The sequence below is a fragment of the Aquarana catesbeiana genome, linkage group LG03 (genome assembly GCF_042186555.1).
Source record: "Aquarana catesbeiana isolate 2022-GZ linkage group LG03, ASM4218655v1, whole genome shotgun sequence".
NCBI lineage: Eukaryota > Metazoa > Chordata > Amphibia > Anura > Ranidae > Aquarana > Aquarana catesbeiana.
This window is the reverse complement of record NC_133326.1, coordinates 139493383-139508960: the sequence shown is the minus strand read 5'-3', so window position 1 is coordinate 139508960 and position 15578 is coordinate 139493383. Positions and strand designations below refer to the sequence as shown.

Here is a 15578-nt window from a genome sequence, read left to right as displayed (position 1 = left end):
GCACTGATGTTTATATGAATACATGAGTGGAACACCACCTATTTATTAACTTTTGGGATAAATATTCATATTGATTGCAGCACTTTATTCTCTGCACAATAGCATGGACTGAATGGTGGATAATTACATGATTTTTTAATGTATTGATTGGCTTTGAAGCACTTATATGAACTATATTTATTTGATTTATTTATTTGTAGTATGCTTACTTGTGGAATGCACTTATTATTTTTTGGGAAGACACCACACCTTTTTTTATAATATTGTTTTGTGCAGCTGTCAATTACAATTACATTTATATCACCTAGCGCAGAAATATTTTTTCCAATACACTATTATGTCTACTTATCAGATAGAAACTACCAGCCTTTAATATTTTAGATTACTGATTGCTCAGTCTTTGGAATGGACGTCACAAGTACAACCCGGAAATGTTTAGCGAGACGACTTCCGGGTAGAGCAAGATGGCGGCGCCCAGTGGCAGCGTGCTGGAGTGAAGTGTTATCGGAAGGTGTGATATGGCGGGTCTCACCTTATTTATTCGGGGTCTCCCGGAAGATGCCAGCTCCGAGAAGCTGGAAGAGCTCTTTAGTGATACCGGGCCCGTCAGACAGTGCTTCGCGGTCAGACAGAAAGGTAATGTGAGCGCTGGGCCGCCTGTGATAGTGGTGTATGGGGGAGCTGTGCTGGGAGCGCTCTCCCTCTTCTCACTGGGGGAAGCACATACTGAACTGAAACTCTTATTACTATGATCATTACAGAGAAGTGACACCCCCAGCATGTCTGTCATCAATCAATCAATATGTGAGTGCAATAATGATAGAAAAGCTGGGGGTTCCCATCTGTACACTGGTAAGAATTGGGAGTCCCCTGATCTGGACTTTGGAGAACCGCCCCCCCACCGATTCATAGATTGTCAGCTCTGGAGACTGGCACACAGGTTACATTTGTAGTCAGAAGACTTCAGTCCTGCGGATAATTTATATGTGATCTCTGTAGACTCCCACAGCTTTGTTTAACGGTATCACTAGGGCTAGTTCACACCCCAAAAACGTCCTCCAGATCTGTTCTGGATTCGTTTCTGCAGTGCGTTTCCGGATCCATTCCAGATGTGGTTTCTTATTTTTTTTCTCCCTGTTTGTTAGTGTGTGTGTTTGTTTTTTTATTATCACTGTACTGGGGTCTGGTGCTTTTTTAATGTGTTTTACCGTGTTTTAGTACAGTTCTGTGCAGGCTAAAAATGCAGCATGCAAGAACCTCTCTTCCATGTTTTTATTGAGCAAAATCCTTGCTAGCCTTAGCTAGTGATTTGCCAATTTTATATAAATACCGTAAGTATTAAATTCCTTTTCACCTGTTCTTTTCCTGGTTATCCATATGTAAACTAGAACCAAGCTATTGACTTCTTTCTTCCTCTTCCTCTTTCTTTTCTTCTTCCTCTTTCTTTTCTTCTTCCTCTTTCTTTTCTTCTTCCTCTTTCTTTTCTTCTTCCTCTTCCTTCTCTTCCTTTTCTTCCTCCTCTTCCTCCTCTTCCTCCTCCTTCCTCTTCCTTTTCTTCTTCCTCTTCCTCCTCCTTCCTCTTCCTTTTCTTCTTCCTCCTCCTTCCTCTTCCTTTTCTTCTTCCTCCTCCTTCCTCTTCCTTTTCTTCTTCCTCTTCCTCCTCCTTCCTCTTCCTTTTCTTCTTCCTCCTCCTTCCTCTTCCTTTTCTTCTTCCTCCTCCTTCCTCTTCCTTTTCTTCTTCCTCCTCCTTCCTCTTCCTTTTCTTCTTCCTCCTCCTTCCTCTTCCTTTTCTTCTTCCTCCTTCCTCCTCCTCCTTCCTCTTCCTTTTCTTCTTCCTCCTCCTCCTTCCTCTTCCTTTTCTTCTTCCTCCTCCTCCTTCCTCTTCCTTTTCTTCCTCCTCCTCCTCCTCCTTCCTCTTCCTTTTCTTCCTCCTCCTCCTCCTTCCTCTTCCTTTTCTCCTTCCTCCTCCTCCTTCCTCTTCCTTTTCTCCTTCCTCCTCCTCCTCCTTCCTCTTCCTTTTCTCCTTCCTCCTCCTCCTCCTTCCTCTTCCTTTTCTCCTTCCTCCTCCTCCTCCTTCCTCTTCCTTTTCTCCTTCCTCCTCCTCCTCCTTCCTCTTCCTTTTCTCCTTCCTCCTCCTCCTCCTTCCTCTTCCTTTTCTCCTTCCTCCTCCTCCTCCTTCCTCTTCCTTTTCTCCTTCCTCTTCCTTTTCTCCTTCCTCCTCCTCCTTCCTCTTCCTTTTCTCCTTCCCCCTCCTCCTTCCTCTTCCTTTTCTCCTTCCCCCTCCTCCTTCCTCTTCCTTTTCTCCTTCCCCCTCCTCCTTCCTCTTCCTTTTCTCCTTCCCCCTCCTCCTTCCTCTTCCTTTTCTCCTTCCCCCTCCTCCTTCCTCTTCCTTTTCTCCTTCCCCCTCCTCCTTCCTCTTCCTTTTCTCCTTCCCCCTCCTCCTTCCTCTTCCCCTTCCTCTTCCTTTTCTCCTTCCTCTTCCCCTTCCTCTTCCTTTTCCCCTTCCTCTTCCTTTTCCCCTTCCTCTTCCTTTTCTCCTTCCTCTTCCTTTTCTCCTTCCTCTTCCTTTTCTCCTTCCTCTTCCTTTTCTCCTTCCTCTTCCTTTTCTCCTTCCTCTTCCTTTTCTCCTTCCTCTTCCTTTTCTCCTTCCTCTTCCTTTTCTCCTTCCTCTTCCTTTTCTCCTTCCTCTTCCTTTTCTCCTTCCTCTTCCTTTTCTCCTTCCTCTTCCTTTTCTCCTTCCTCTTCCTTTTCTCCTTCCTCTTCCTTTTCTCCTTCCTCTTCCTTTTCTCCTTCCTCTTTCTCTTGTTGCTCCCCCCCCCTTTTTTTTTTTCTTTTTAAGGCTTAATGATATCTAATAGGTCTGTTTGATAGCCCAGTGAAGAGGCTGCAGGTTGCTATCTGTTTATTTTGCCTGTATAATGGTAATTTTATTGTTTCCTTTTTGAAACACAAACTTTTCTATATCCTCAATAAAATCAAGGTTTGAAACCATGTAATCAATTTTGCTTTCAGGTACAGAGAAATGTCGTGGCTTTGGTTATGTCACATTTTCCCTGCTGGAGGATGCCCAGCGAGCAATGAAAGAAATCAAGCAGTATGATGGGAAAAAAATTGAGGTCTTGGTGGCAAAGAAAAAGCTTACAGAAAAGGATAAGAAATCAAAAAGCAAAGGTATGCCTGGCTACTTGTAATTGGAAAAACAAAAGGAAAATGTAAATATCTGTAGCGTGTCTTTTAGCTATGTACTGTAGCAAGGAGACACAGCAACGGTCCTCTTAATGCAGTAAGTTTAAAATGGGCACATGATTAATTGAAAAGGTAAAAATGGCAACTCGTAAAGGAGGGGGTGGTGACAGGCATATTGCAAAAGGTGGCCTCGCTGTGTAGTTCTTAACCAGTTCGCTGGTGATGTGGGATGCTGCTGGTGACTCGTTCACTTCGGGGTTTCCAAGGCCAAGAGTGGATCCGGTGTCTTGCCGAGAAAGTTCCCCCGGCGGATAAGAACCCCCCCCCCCCCGCCCCCCACCTGCACAGTAGGAACAACAAGGGAGCCGCCGAAAAGAGCCGAAGCTGAACACCTGAGTCAGCTGTACACGGCGCCTGCGCACTACATTCTACCCTATGTCCACGTTAAAGCCCCACCATCCAGGTGGACATAGAGTTAGAATAATAATATGCTGAGCGCAGCGAGGCCGTGCCTGAAGCGTAGCGAGCCCGCGAGGGGCCTGTTACAAACTCTTTTTTTATTAAAATAGTCTTCGCACGCAGGCGCCGTGTACAGCTGACTCCGGTGTTCAGCTTCGGCTCTTTTCGGCGGCTCCCTTGTTGTTCCTACTGCGCAAGCGCTGTGCCTGCGCAGTAGAGGGGGGTCCTTATCCGCCGAGGGGAACTTTCTCGGCAGAACACTGGCAGTCGTCTCCTCGTCAGCTCTGACGTCACTGGGCATGGGACACAGGGCCATCAGGCATGCGTTCGGAGCATGCATGTTCCATCAGGCTGTGATTTCTCCATAATGGTATGGGGCAGTGCTTTTATTGGTCATATCAGCGACGAAAAAACTACAATTTCCAGTGTGCTGTGCGGGCTGCTTCTATGAGATCTCAACACTGAGCACAAGACTACAATGCGAGAGCATTGAAGGACAAAGCTATTATCTTATGTGCATAAAAACAATAGTTAAAGCAATTCTAGTAAAACAAAAAAAAGTAAAGAATGAATGCAGTGCTCGTACTGGTGGAAGACAGCTCAGGCGGGCCATGGAAGCACCGAGTGGCGCTATAAGAAGGTACGTTCATAATTCTATTACAGAAACGCACACTCTCCACCTTACACAATCCTGTAATAGAGAGGATTCCAGCATTTTACAGGCACTTTTACCCTGTTCACACTGGAGATGCCTGGCATGCAGGGAGGGAGAGGGGGAGAGAAGATAGCAATCCCTACCCCAAAAATAAGCCCTACTGTGTTTTTGGTTGCCAAAATTAATATAAGACCCAGGCCTATTTTCGGGGAAACACGATGTGTGTGTGTGTGTGTGTGTGTTTGTTTGTGTGTCTAAAAACTGGAATGACTCTAAGCAACTTCAAGCCCTCACATCACAAAGATGTAATCAGTCGGTCAGTACGTCGGTCGTACGGTTGTGTGTTGAGTTATTTTGAGGGGACATTAAATTTACACTGTACAAGCTGTACACTCACTACTTTACATTGTATCAAAATGTCTTTTCTTCAGTGTTGCCACATGAAAAGCTATAATATATTTACAAACATGTGAGGGAGATACTGTGTATGTAGATAAAGGTTAGGAAATCACTGGTGTGAATAGCTTGCAAGTAGAGTTGGTACCTCTAGAACAGGGGTTCCAAACTGGCGGTCCTCCAGCTGTTGCTAAGCTACAAGTCCCATGAGGCATTGCAAGGCTGCCAGTTACAAGCACGACTCGCAGAGGCATGATGCGACTTGTAGTTTCACAACAGCTGGAGGGCCTCCAGTTTGAGGCCCCTGCTATAGATTATGAAATGTGGGGACGTTTGGATTATCTGTATTGAGTTGGATGTGTAAATTTCTGGAAGAGGATTCTACTTGACTTCATGCAAAGAAGGTGGATTATAGAACAGAGTGAACTTCCAGGTCCTCATTAAGGCCTCTTGGTGTCATGGTACCCAAAGTGTAGATCCAATACGTTTCTCTTGCACAAAGGTGACAGAATCGTTCTGATTTTGAGAGGCTTTTGGGGGATGGTCTCTAGGATCCAAACTCGAAGGCCCGAGGATTGTTGGTGGAATTCTAGAAAATGTTGACATTGTCGGTTCCCTTTTCTACTGACCGTCTGTTTACCAAACCTCGTTCTGATAGTTCTGCCTACATATAGTAGATTACAAGGGCAGGAAAGGCAGTATATGGCGAATTCTGTAGAACAATTGTTGAAAATGTAAGTTTTTGCCTTTGGTAAATTCTTTCTGACTATGCTGGACATGTTTACAGAGCAGACAATTGTCAGTTGTTTGAATAGGTGGTTTTGAAATTTTCAGTTTGCTTGGAGCAATTTTGCTTTTGATACTGCGAGATTGTCTGTCTGTAGGAAATCTTGGGTTCTGTGATGGAGGATTGCAGGTGGGGGTCTTTTTGAAAGATTTTTTTCATTCTCGTTGGTTGAGTATGATATTACTTTGTGAACCTGAGTGGCTGAGGTGTGGCATCGGTTCTGGGCTTAATTTGAGTGGAATTTGTATTCTGATTGATGTAACATTCAAAGGCCTCCTCTACCAACTTGGGCGGGATATCGTTTTTCTCCAAATTTTTGATTTGAAGTTAGTGTGAAACAAAGGCTTTCTCAAGCCATCTCTATCCGTCCCATATGATGACTATGTCCTCAATATTTCGTCCATAAAAGACGATATTCTTGGCAAAGGGGTTGTCTTTCCAGATGCAGTTGTTCCCCCAGAAACCCATAGCTAGGGGTAAAATTAGCCCCCATAGCTGTGCTCTAGATCTGAAGATAGAACTTGTCGTCAGACTGAAAATGTAATTATCGGTGAGAAAAAATTGTGTTGCATCTCTAATGAATGGAGCCTGTTTTGTATTTATTGAGAGAGTCTTGGTATAGAAAGTGCTCTACTGCTCGAAGTCCACCTTTATGGGGATTAAGGTATAAAGAGAAGCCACATCGAGAGATAACCAAAGGTGTAGGTACTCTCCCAGGGGTAGCTATGTACTGTATTGACAAAAAGATACCCATGTATTTGTTACTTTGTGTTTCAGAGACTGCCAACACCCCCGTAGAAAAGAAGCCTAAAGATGGCAAAGGACAACATAAAAAAGCAAGACTTATTATCCGAAACTTGAGTTTTAAGGTTCAGTATTAATGCTTGGTGTTTCTAATAGAGATCTTAGAATACTATCCAGTGTGATGAGCAATGTTTTGAAGTAATTGTGTACTGTATTCAATGAGAGTAAATAAATGATTGTTATACAGCAAATTGTACAAACTGCTTCAAGAAAGCTTGTGAATTATTTCTATGCAGCAGCATCAAAAAAAATATATACCAGAAGTTTGATTGAAAGGTTGTAAAATACATGAAAGGAATATATATATATATATATATATATATATATATATATATATATATATATATATATATATATATATATATATATATATATATATATATATATATATATATAATATAAATTTTTTTTTTTTAAAGCAAATTGAGCAGGTAGGATTTTTATAGCAGAAGAGACATAATGCGTCTCTTCTGTAGTAAAAAACATGCTTACAAATAAAGGCCTAGATATCCCTCTCCTCTCAAAATGCCTTAGAACAGGGGTGTCAAACCTTTGACCTTCCTGGTCCACACTGGAAGAAGTATTGTCTTGTTTTGCACATAAAATACACGAACAATAGGAATAGCTGATGATCAGAAAGTCAGACAGATCACAAGGTGACAATCACTGATATAAATAATATACCTATCTGAGTTATAAAACTTTTTTTTTGTAATATTTTAAGTTTTATAAAAGTAAGAGAGGAACATAAAATGAGTGCGATATTTGACACTGTTTTTGATAAACAAACTAACGCATTAATATCTGGTTAGATGGATGTAGTAGAAATTCTCTATGAATTGTCAAGGTGCTCATCAGATATTTTGGTTCTAATTTTGCCTTCATGTGCTTCATCCTTGAAAATAGTTGCCCACAAATATAGGTGCTGTTGAAAACAGATGACCTGAACAAGGCATGATTGTGAAGAGTAGGATATTATTTATTTATTTTTTTGTGAAGATAAAACATAGAAAAGTCTAGTAAAGAGACACTATCACATTTTTCTTTGGTCACATGTGTTGCGCATAAATGCATTTTTACAAAAAAAAAAAAAAAATTTTAAAATCAACGTTTTTAAGTTGGCTTACAATTTTGTGTTGGTCCGCATTTATAGCCTTCTTGGGCTGCAGGTTGGATGGGGTGCTTTAGAATGTACACTTGGCTGTGCATGTGCAACTTATTATGCATTCTTGGCACACCTACACCTCCGTGCCAAGATGAATGCACTCTTGTGCATATCAAGATGACCAAAGACCCCAAATGTGGAAGCTGTCAGGGAGAAGAATTAGGCAAGGAAGCTTGTGAACCTTGCAGCCCTGGAGAAGAGTATTCAAGGCTTTAGTTTCACTTAAAGTGGTTCTAAACCCTCCTCGGCAAGTTTATCTGTTCATAAAGTAGATAACACAGGCAGCTGATCGCTGCCTGTGAAATTGTTCTTACTGCTGTCTTTTCCAAGGAAATCGTCTTTTAATCTTAGATGACGTACTGCACGATTGCGCAGTAGGATCGTTCATTAACGGCACCTAAAGTGTGCAGTTTCTGTATTAGCTGCATGTCGGGTAATGTCTGTGGATGAGCTTCCCCTCTGAACGGCACAGAGGAGAAGTCTCGCGATACTGCAGTGTTTATCTCCTTCCTGATATGGCACATGCGTGAGATTTCCTAAGGGATACAGAGTAAGGGCGGAAGTGACGTTCAGAAAGGATTCAGCAAACGGCACATACAATGGTGCGGCCAATACCCGGAAATGAAGATAATCTAAAGACCCTAAAAAAGGTATTTGCAGACCTCGTTTTAGGCCGATTTTCTATCTATTATACCTTGTAATGAGCTATTGTATGTTAAAATTTGAAAAAGAAGAAAAATCGGCCGGGTTTTACTTCCTCTTTAAAATGTTTGTAAAGCCACTTCGTCACGATCATACAATCCCCTCTGTTAACGTTCTGTGCCCCACTGTATGTGCTTTTATAAAAAAAAAAAAAAATGCAGATTTCTACCTCATTTCAGAGCGCCTGTTGACGCTCACGTGCCTACTCGCCACTCTCCTCTCCGAGTCTGACAACTACAGCAAGTGGGGCAGAGCACTCCAACGGATGCCATCCGGAAGGAGAGGAGGAGATTGGCGGGCATTCATGTGAGTGTCGAGAAGCACTCTGAAATGAGGTAGAAATCTGCATATTTTTTTGTTATAAAGTACATACACTGGGGCACATAACAGAGGGGATTGTATGAATATAACACAGTTATTATAGCAGCGGGAAGGGGCGGGGAGCAGAGTGGCACTGACACGGGCTGACAGGCGGGGAGGGGGAGGACAGCAGAGACAGCAGATGACAGATGCACATAAACTGACCACGGTATCAGGGGCTCAGCAGCCATGATAAATGTGGTCAGTGTACAGGGGGGAGGGCAGGATCAGCCAGGTATTTTAGATTATACAAGAAGCAAAATTACACAGCACAAGTGCTGTTATGCATGCTTTAGGGAACAGGATCCATTTATTTATTTATGCACTTTATATGCAGCAAAGTGAGGTCAAACGCAATTTTGTACAAATGCATAGTGTGAATCCACCCTAACAATGTATTTATCTGACACATTTAGGAGTTATAGGCTCATGGCCATATTTGTTAACCTTGCCTTTTCCTCAACAGTGTTCTGAAGATGATCTCAAGAAACATTTTTCTGCATTTGGAACTGTGCTGGAGGTGAACATCCCAAAAAAGCCAGGTTTGTTCCCTCTCCACTTGCAGTTAGAAACCTGATTTCTGATGGTCAAAGGAGTAATTTGTTGTTTCTATATCTGTCTATCCACATCTGTATTTGAAGTGAACCTGTACCCACACTATGGACCTTAAACTATTTACATTTTCTTAACAAGCAATGAAAAACAATCACTCGCCTCTCTAGCTGCTTCTTCTGAGAAGTATTTTATTTTCAAATGTAGCAACCAAGACTCTAGTCCAAGTTACTTTTCTAAGGGGTTTTAGAAAAACCTGCTTGCAGATTTCCATGAACTGCTCTCCCTAGAAAAGCTTACATTTTTTTTTTAATTTTTTTTTTTTAGCCCATAGATACATATGGAATTTATTTTAAGGCCTCATTCACACGATTGCTTATACTCAAATTACATGAATGCACCTGCGTTTTTAAGCGATTGGAGCCACAAAGTGCTGTGTGCAGGCAGCCCATACATGTGTATGGGAATGCAGCAGCTGCATGGACACAGCTGTTCATCCCAGTTTTACATCCTATGCGGTTCAGCAGCCCTGAACACAAACCGTGAACATTATTTGCTGCTCACCCGCATTTGCATGGCTTTGGTATTGCTGGAAGACTGGTCAAAGCAGTGGAGACTGCAGTTCAATGCAAATTAATGCATCCAGGGAAAAAGAATTCCCTGTGAGGGTGCAACATTGGGGGTACAGTGTTGGCCAGCACTACAGAAGAAAAAGATTTGGGGGTACTTGTTTCAGATTTTTGCAAAATGAGCAAAAAGTGTGACCAAGCAGTGGGAACATGAATAGAATTCTAGGATGCATCACTAGAGGGTTCCCCAGCAGGAGGAAGGAGGTTATGATTCCCCTATATAGGTCTTTAGTGAGACCTCATTTAGAATACTATGTTCAGTTCTGGAGACCTCACTTACAGAAAGACATTGATAAAAGAGAACAAGTCCAGAGATGGGTAACAAAAATGGTAAAAGGTTTGGTGGATAAAATCTATCAATATTAGGAACTTTAATATGTACAGTCTGGAGGAAAGAGGGGAAAGCGGAGACATGATTTAAACCTTTAACCACTTGCTGACCAGTCGCCGCAGTTGTACTGCGGCAGAATGGCACGGCTGGGTGAAATGACATTATGTAACGTCGCTTTGCCCTGTAGCCACTAGGGGTCACGATCGCCGCTGAGACACGGAGAACCGGGATCTGTGTGTGTAAACACAGTTTCCGGTTCTCTGAGGGGAGAACAGAGAGATCGTCTGTTCACACAGAGTATAAACAGAGATCTGTCACCTCCCCTGCACAGTCCCCTGTGTTCCCTAGTATGTGTTAGAACACATATTAGGGAACACATTAACCCCTTGATCGCCCTTTTGTGTTAACCCCTTCACTGCCAGTGAAATTTTTACAGTAATCAATGCATTTTTATAGCATTGATCGCTGTATTAATGCCAATGGTCCCAAAAAATGTGTCAGAATTGTCCGCCATGTCGCAGTCCTGATAAAAATCGCAGATCGCCGCCATTACTAGTAAAAAAAAAAATAAAATAAATGAATAATAAAAATGCCACAAAACTATCCCCTATTTTGTAGACGCTATAACCTTTGCGCAAACCAATATACGTTTATTGCGAGAAAATATATATATATATATATATATATATATATATATATATATATATATATATATATATATATATATATATATATATATATATATATATATATATATATATATATATATATATATATATATGTGTGTGTGTGTATATATATATATATATATATATATATATATATATATATATGTGTATATATATATATATATATATATATATATATATATATATATATATATATATATATATATATATGTGTATATATATATATATAAAATAATAATATTATTATATTTTTTTTTAACAAAAAATATGTAGAATAAATATCGGCCTAAACCTGAGGAAAAATTTTTTTATTTTTGGCGGATATTTATTATAGCAAAAAATGCTTTTTTTTTTTGGTTTGTTTGTTTATAGCGCAAAAAATAAAAACCGCAGAGATGATCAAATACCACCAAAAGAAAGCTCTATTTGTGGGGGGAAAAAAGGACGTCAATTTTGTTTGGGTGCAAGGTCGCACGACTGCGCAATTGTCAGTTAAAGCGATGCAGTGCCGAATCGAAAAAGTGCTCTGGTCAGGAAGGGGGTAAAATCTTCCGGGGCTGAAGCGGTTAAATATATCAAGGGAGTGCATAAGATTCACGAGGGCAGTTTTTTTTTTTTTTTTTTTTTTTTTTCAATATAAAACCAAAATCAATAACACGGGGTCATGACCTCAAACAAACTGGAAGGAAGTTCAAAACTAATTTTTGAAAGCGTTATTTTGCTGAAAGGGTAGTTGATGCTTGGACTAAACTATCAGCAGAGGTAGAGAGACAGTCAACAGTAAATGCCTTCAAACATACTTGGGACGAACCTAGATCTATACTCCAACAATAAAGTTAGCGGAGAAAAAAAAATGGGCAGACTACGCAGTCTTTCTTATACATCACGGGACACAGAGCCATAGTAGTTACTATGTGGGGTTATAGGCCACCTTCAGGTGATGGACACTGGCACGCCCTAAATTAAAAAGTGCACTCCCTATATAACCCCTCCCACTGGTGGGAGTACCTCAGTTTTTTCACCAGTGTCTAAGGTGTTGGTCACGAATAAAGATGTGCTGTTCTGAGCTCCACTGGAGCAATCCTTGCTGGGGCTAGCCATGCTGTCGGATCCATTCAAAGTGTCTTTTTAGGCTGAATTGTCTGGTACCCGGGCCTCGTATCTGATGAAACAAGGTCTTGCCTGTAACGCTTCTCTTTATAGAGAGCTGGACCCCGGGATCCAGTACTTTTTGGTATTAAGGCCATAAAGTTTTACTGGCGGAGATGCTATTACAGGTTCAGGATTGTGGGTTTCCTCGAGGATCCCCAGCTCCTGAAGGTTTAACGGAACCCACCGTGAAGGGTGAAGATTGGGTCTGTTGGTTTACCACAGAAAACCCTGTGGCGGGAAAGGTAAGTGGAGTTTTTTTCTAAGAAATTTTCAAAATTTTCTTATGAATGTCTCCTTTAATTTAGTAAATGTTGTCATGCCTATGTGTCACCACTGGGGGCTGTATAGAGCACTTACCGTCTCATGCTTCTCAGAAAGCCCACGTTGTGTCCAGGAAACTGTGCTGGTTTTCTTCCTCCATTCTCGGGGAAGGAGCGCAACGAAAAAAAAGCAACATGAACGGCAGGCCGCTTGGCAGCTTCCAGGCCCCCCCCCTTGCCATTTTTCCCCTCTCTGCTGATCCCATAGGATCGGAGGCTGTAGACAACGGAGGGGGGGGTGGGGCTTAGCGCGGCGTTGGCGTCCTCCAATGCCCAGCGCGGGAAGGAGTGTTTTAATAGACACCATTGTTGCTGTTGCAGGCTGAGAAGGGACACGAGCAAAGGTGGCATATAAAAGGTTTGGTGACACAGTCATTCCTTTGACACATTTACTGCTGCATCAGGCTGAGCTTTAATAGCAGCAACAGAGCTTAACTATTGCTCAAGCAAGTGTATGCGTTGCTTCTGGTAGTACCTCTGATTTGTGCATCGGGCTGTGGTCAGAAGGCGGGGGGGTAAAAACACCTCAAAAGGGGCTCTTGTAACACTTCTACAGTCACATGGAAGCCAAAAACAATCTCAATAAAGATGGCATCCTCCCCTGAGAGTAATATGGTGATCAGAGTGAGCCATCAGGAGGGGCAAGTGTTGCAGCTGCTCTTAACACTGCAGCCCCTGCATATATTACTAAGGAGGTTTTTTCTCCAAACATTTTCACTTTGGAGCAAAAAAAATGATGCTTTAATCACATCCCAAAGTGGGACTTAAGCGTAGCAGGTCCCCGTCCATTTTTCAGGACCCTCATGCTGAGGAACAAGGGGTGAGAGATGATGATTGGTACAGTCTCTCACTGAATTGGTCCGCTCCACATTTTTATTGCCAATAAGCGCAGTCAATCGATGAGCCCACTTCTGGTTTGGGTTCACTAAAGCCTCCTCAATCTGTTCATGCTTTTCCTATCCATTCATGGATAAAAAAGCTTATGTACTCTGAGTGGGAGCACCCAGATAAACACTTTTTTTTTTTTTCCTCCAAAAAAGTTTTTCAATACTTTTTCTTATGGAGGAAGAGTTCTATAAGAAATGGGGATTTCCAGCAGTTGACACTGCTATATCCTCTCAGTGGTGTATTTAGGTTTTGTGCTGCCCTAGGCCTGACTAAACTCATGCACCCTCTAATTTAAATATGGCCCACCCCTTCCTGCTGAGGCCACACCCCTTCCTGTTTAAGACCCACCCTATCATCTGTAAACCACACCCCTTCCTCTTTAGGCTCATTTGGCACCTTTCAGGGGGAAGGGGGAATGGGTCCCTGGTTTTTGACAGACACCCTTCCCTACTCCCGGGAGACTGCGCTGCCCCCTCTGAAGTTCGGCCCCCCTCCTCCTTCCTCCACTGGGCCATTCAGAAAGTGCAATGCGTGTCGCACATGTGCAGCCGGCCGGTTTCCCTTACCATGAATGATGGTGGCAAAACCCGAGAGCCAATCCGAAAATCGGCTGTGGTGTTGACATCGTGGGATCTCTGGACAGGTAAGTGTCCTAATATTAAAAATCAGCAGTTACAGTATTTGTAGCTGCTGAGTTTGAATGTTTTCGGGGGGGGGGGGGGACTCCTCTTTAATGCATTGATGGAGCACTTTATTGCAATATCATGATCTGCATATTAATGCACTTTCACTAAATGTGGACAGTTTAATGGGTTTGCATTGATTTTAGCATGCATGGAACACTTTGCACATGCTCAAAATTTTGTTGGGGGGCGCAAACAAACTAGAAAATTCTGAGAAAAAGACATCAATTGCAGCCTTACTGTGCCCCATCAAACGCAGTTACATAGTTGGTAAGGTTGAATAAAATAGCAGTGTGGGTCCGTGTCTACAATTGTCCCTATCCCTGTACATTGTGTCTCATTAAGATGCTCATCTATTATTATTATTTTTATTTAAGGTACCCATATAGCGCTGTCAATTTACGCAGCGCTCCACACATACATCACACACTCGCCTCTGTACCTACCCTCAAAGAGCCCACAATCCAAAGTCCCCAACTCATACCCATATACCAGGGCCAATTTTTTGGACAGAAGCCAGTTAATCTACCAGCATGTCTTTGGAGTATGGGAGGAAACCGGAGTAGCCGGAGGAAACCCACGTAGGCACAGGGAGAACATGCAAACTCCAGGCAGGTCGTGTCGTGGTTGGGATTCGAACCAGCAACCCTTTTTACTGCTAGGCGAGAGTGCTACCCACTACACCACTGTGCCCATCAAACGCTGCCACTGTTCCCATAACACTGATATAATTTATTCAATAAATTTTACCTGCTGCTGTCCTGGGGGTTTCCCTCGTGCTCCTCCTGACGTCACAGCTAGACCCTGCCCCGCTGCTGAGGAGAAGGAACGCAGTGTGGAGGAGGGTAGGTGGAGCATAAGGCTCCACCTCTGCCAGTCATCGGCCGCTTATGGAGGCGTGAGTCACACCCCCCCCCCCCCCACACACACACACACACACACACACTGCCAAGCAGCGGCGCCGCTACAGCAAGCCGGCAGCCGTGGGCTGCATGTGTGTGGGGGGCGGGAGCCGGGCAGATGGGTGGGGGGGCTTTCTCTCAAACTTCCGAGGGTTCCCGTCTCCTCGTTTTTCTTGGTTCAGACGTTCCCAGGGATCCAGTAAAAAAAGGAGTCTCTCTTTCTAGCTTTGGATCATCTCTTGGCTCAAAGAGTGATATCAGTGGTCCCCTTGAAAGAGCAAGGATTAGTGTTTTTATTCAAACCTTTTCACGGTTCCAAAACCAAACGGGGATGTCAGACCCATTTTAGATCTCAAAGATCTAAGCCGGTTTTTGAATATCCGTTCTTTTCGCATGGAGTCAATCTGATCAATAGTCTCCATCTTACAAGGGGGAGAACTTCTGGCATCAATTGACATCAAGGATGCTTTTCTCCATGTGTTGATTTTCCTTGCTCACCAGTAATTTCTACGCTTCAAGGTAGAAAATTTTCTATTTCAGTTTGTAGCTCTACCTTCGGTCTAGCTACTGCACCTCGAGTGTTTACAAAGGTCCTGGATCCTCCTTTAGCCAGGTTAAGGACTCAAGGTATAACGATACTAGCCTACTTAGACGATCTACTCTTGATTGATCAATCGGTAGCCTGCTTAAAACCAAAGTTTGGTCACCGCAGTCAGCTACCTGGAGTACCTAGGTTGGATTCTCAACCTAGAAAAATCCTCCTTAAAACCATCAAGGAGATTGCAGTACTTGGGGCTGATCATAGATACAGCTCAGAAGAGGGTGTTTTTTCCCCAGGAAAAGGATCAGTTTCATAAGGGAACTGATTCAGTTGATCAAAACAAAGAAGAATCCTTCTATTCGACTTTGCATTAAATT

The 15578-nt window shown here is 42.6% G+C and overlaps 1 protein-coding gene across 1 annotated transcript in view; it reads left to right on the top strand.

Annotated features, from left to right (window-relative positions):
* The first annotated feature begins 410 nt into the window (after positions 1-410).
* The window catches only part of RBM28 (RNA binding motif protein 28), a 52376-nt gene continuing 37208 nt past the window's right edge, over positions 411-15578 (top strand). The window contains exons 1-4 of the mRNA XM_073619300.1: positions 411-636; positions 3013-3171; positions 6261-6352; positions 8981-9056. Of these exons, the coding sequence (XP_073475401.1) occupies positions 519-636; positions 3013-3171; positions 6261-6352; positions 8981-9056 (445 nt within the window). The 5' untranslated portion in view covers positions 411-518. The remainder of the gene's footprint in view (positions 637-3012; positions 3172-6260; positions 6353-8980; positions 9057-15578) is intronic.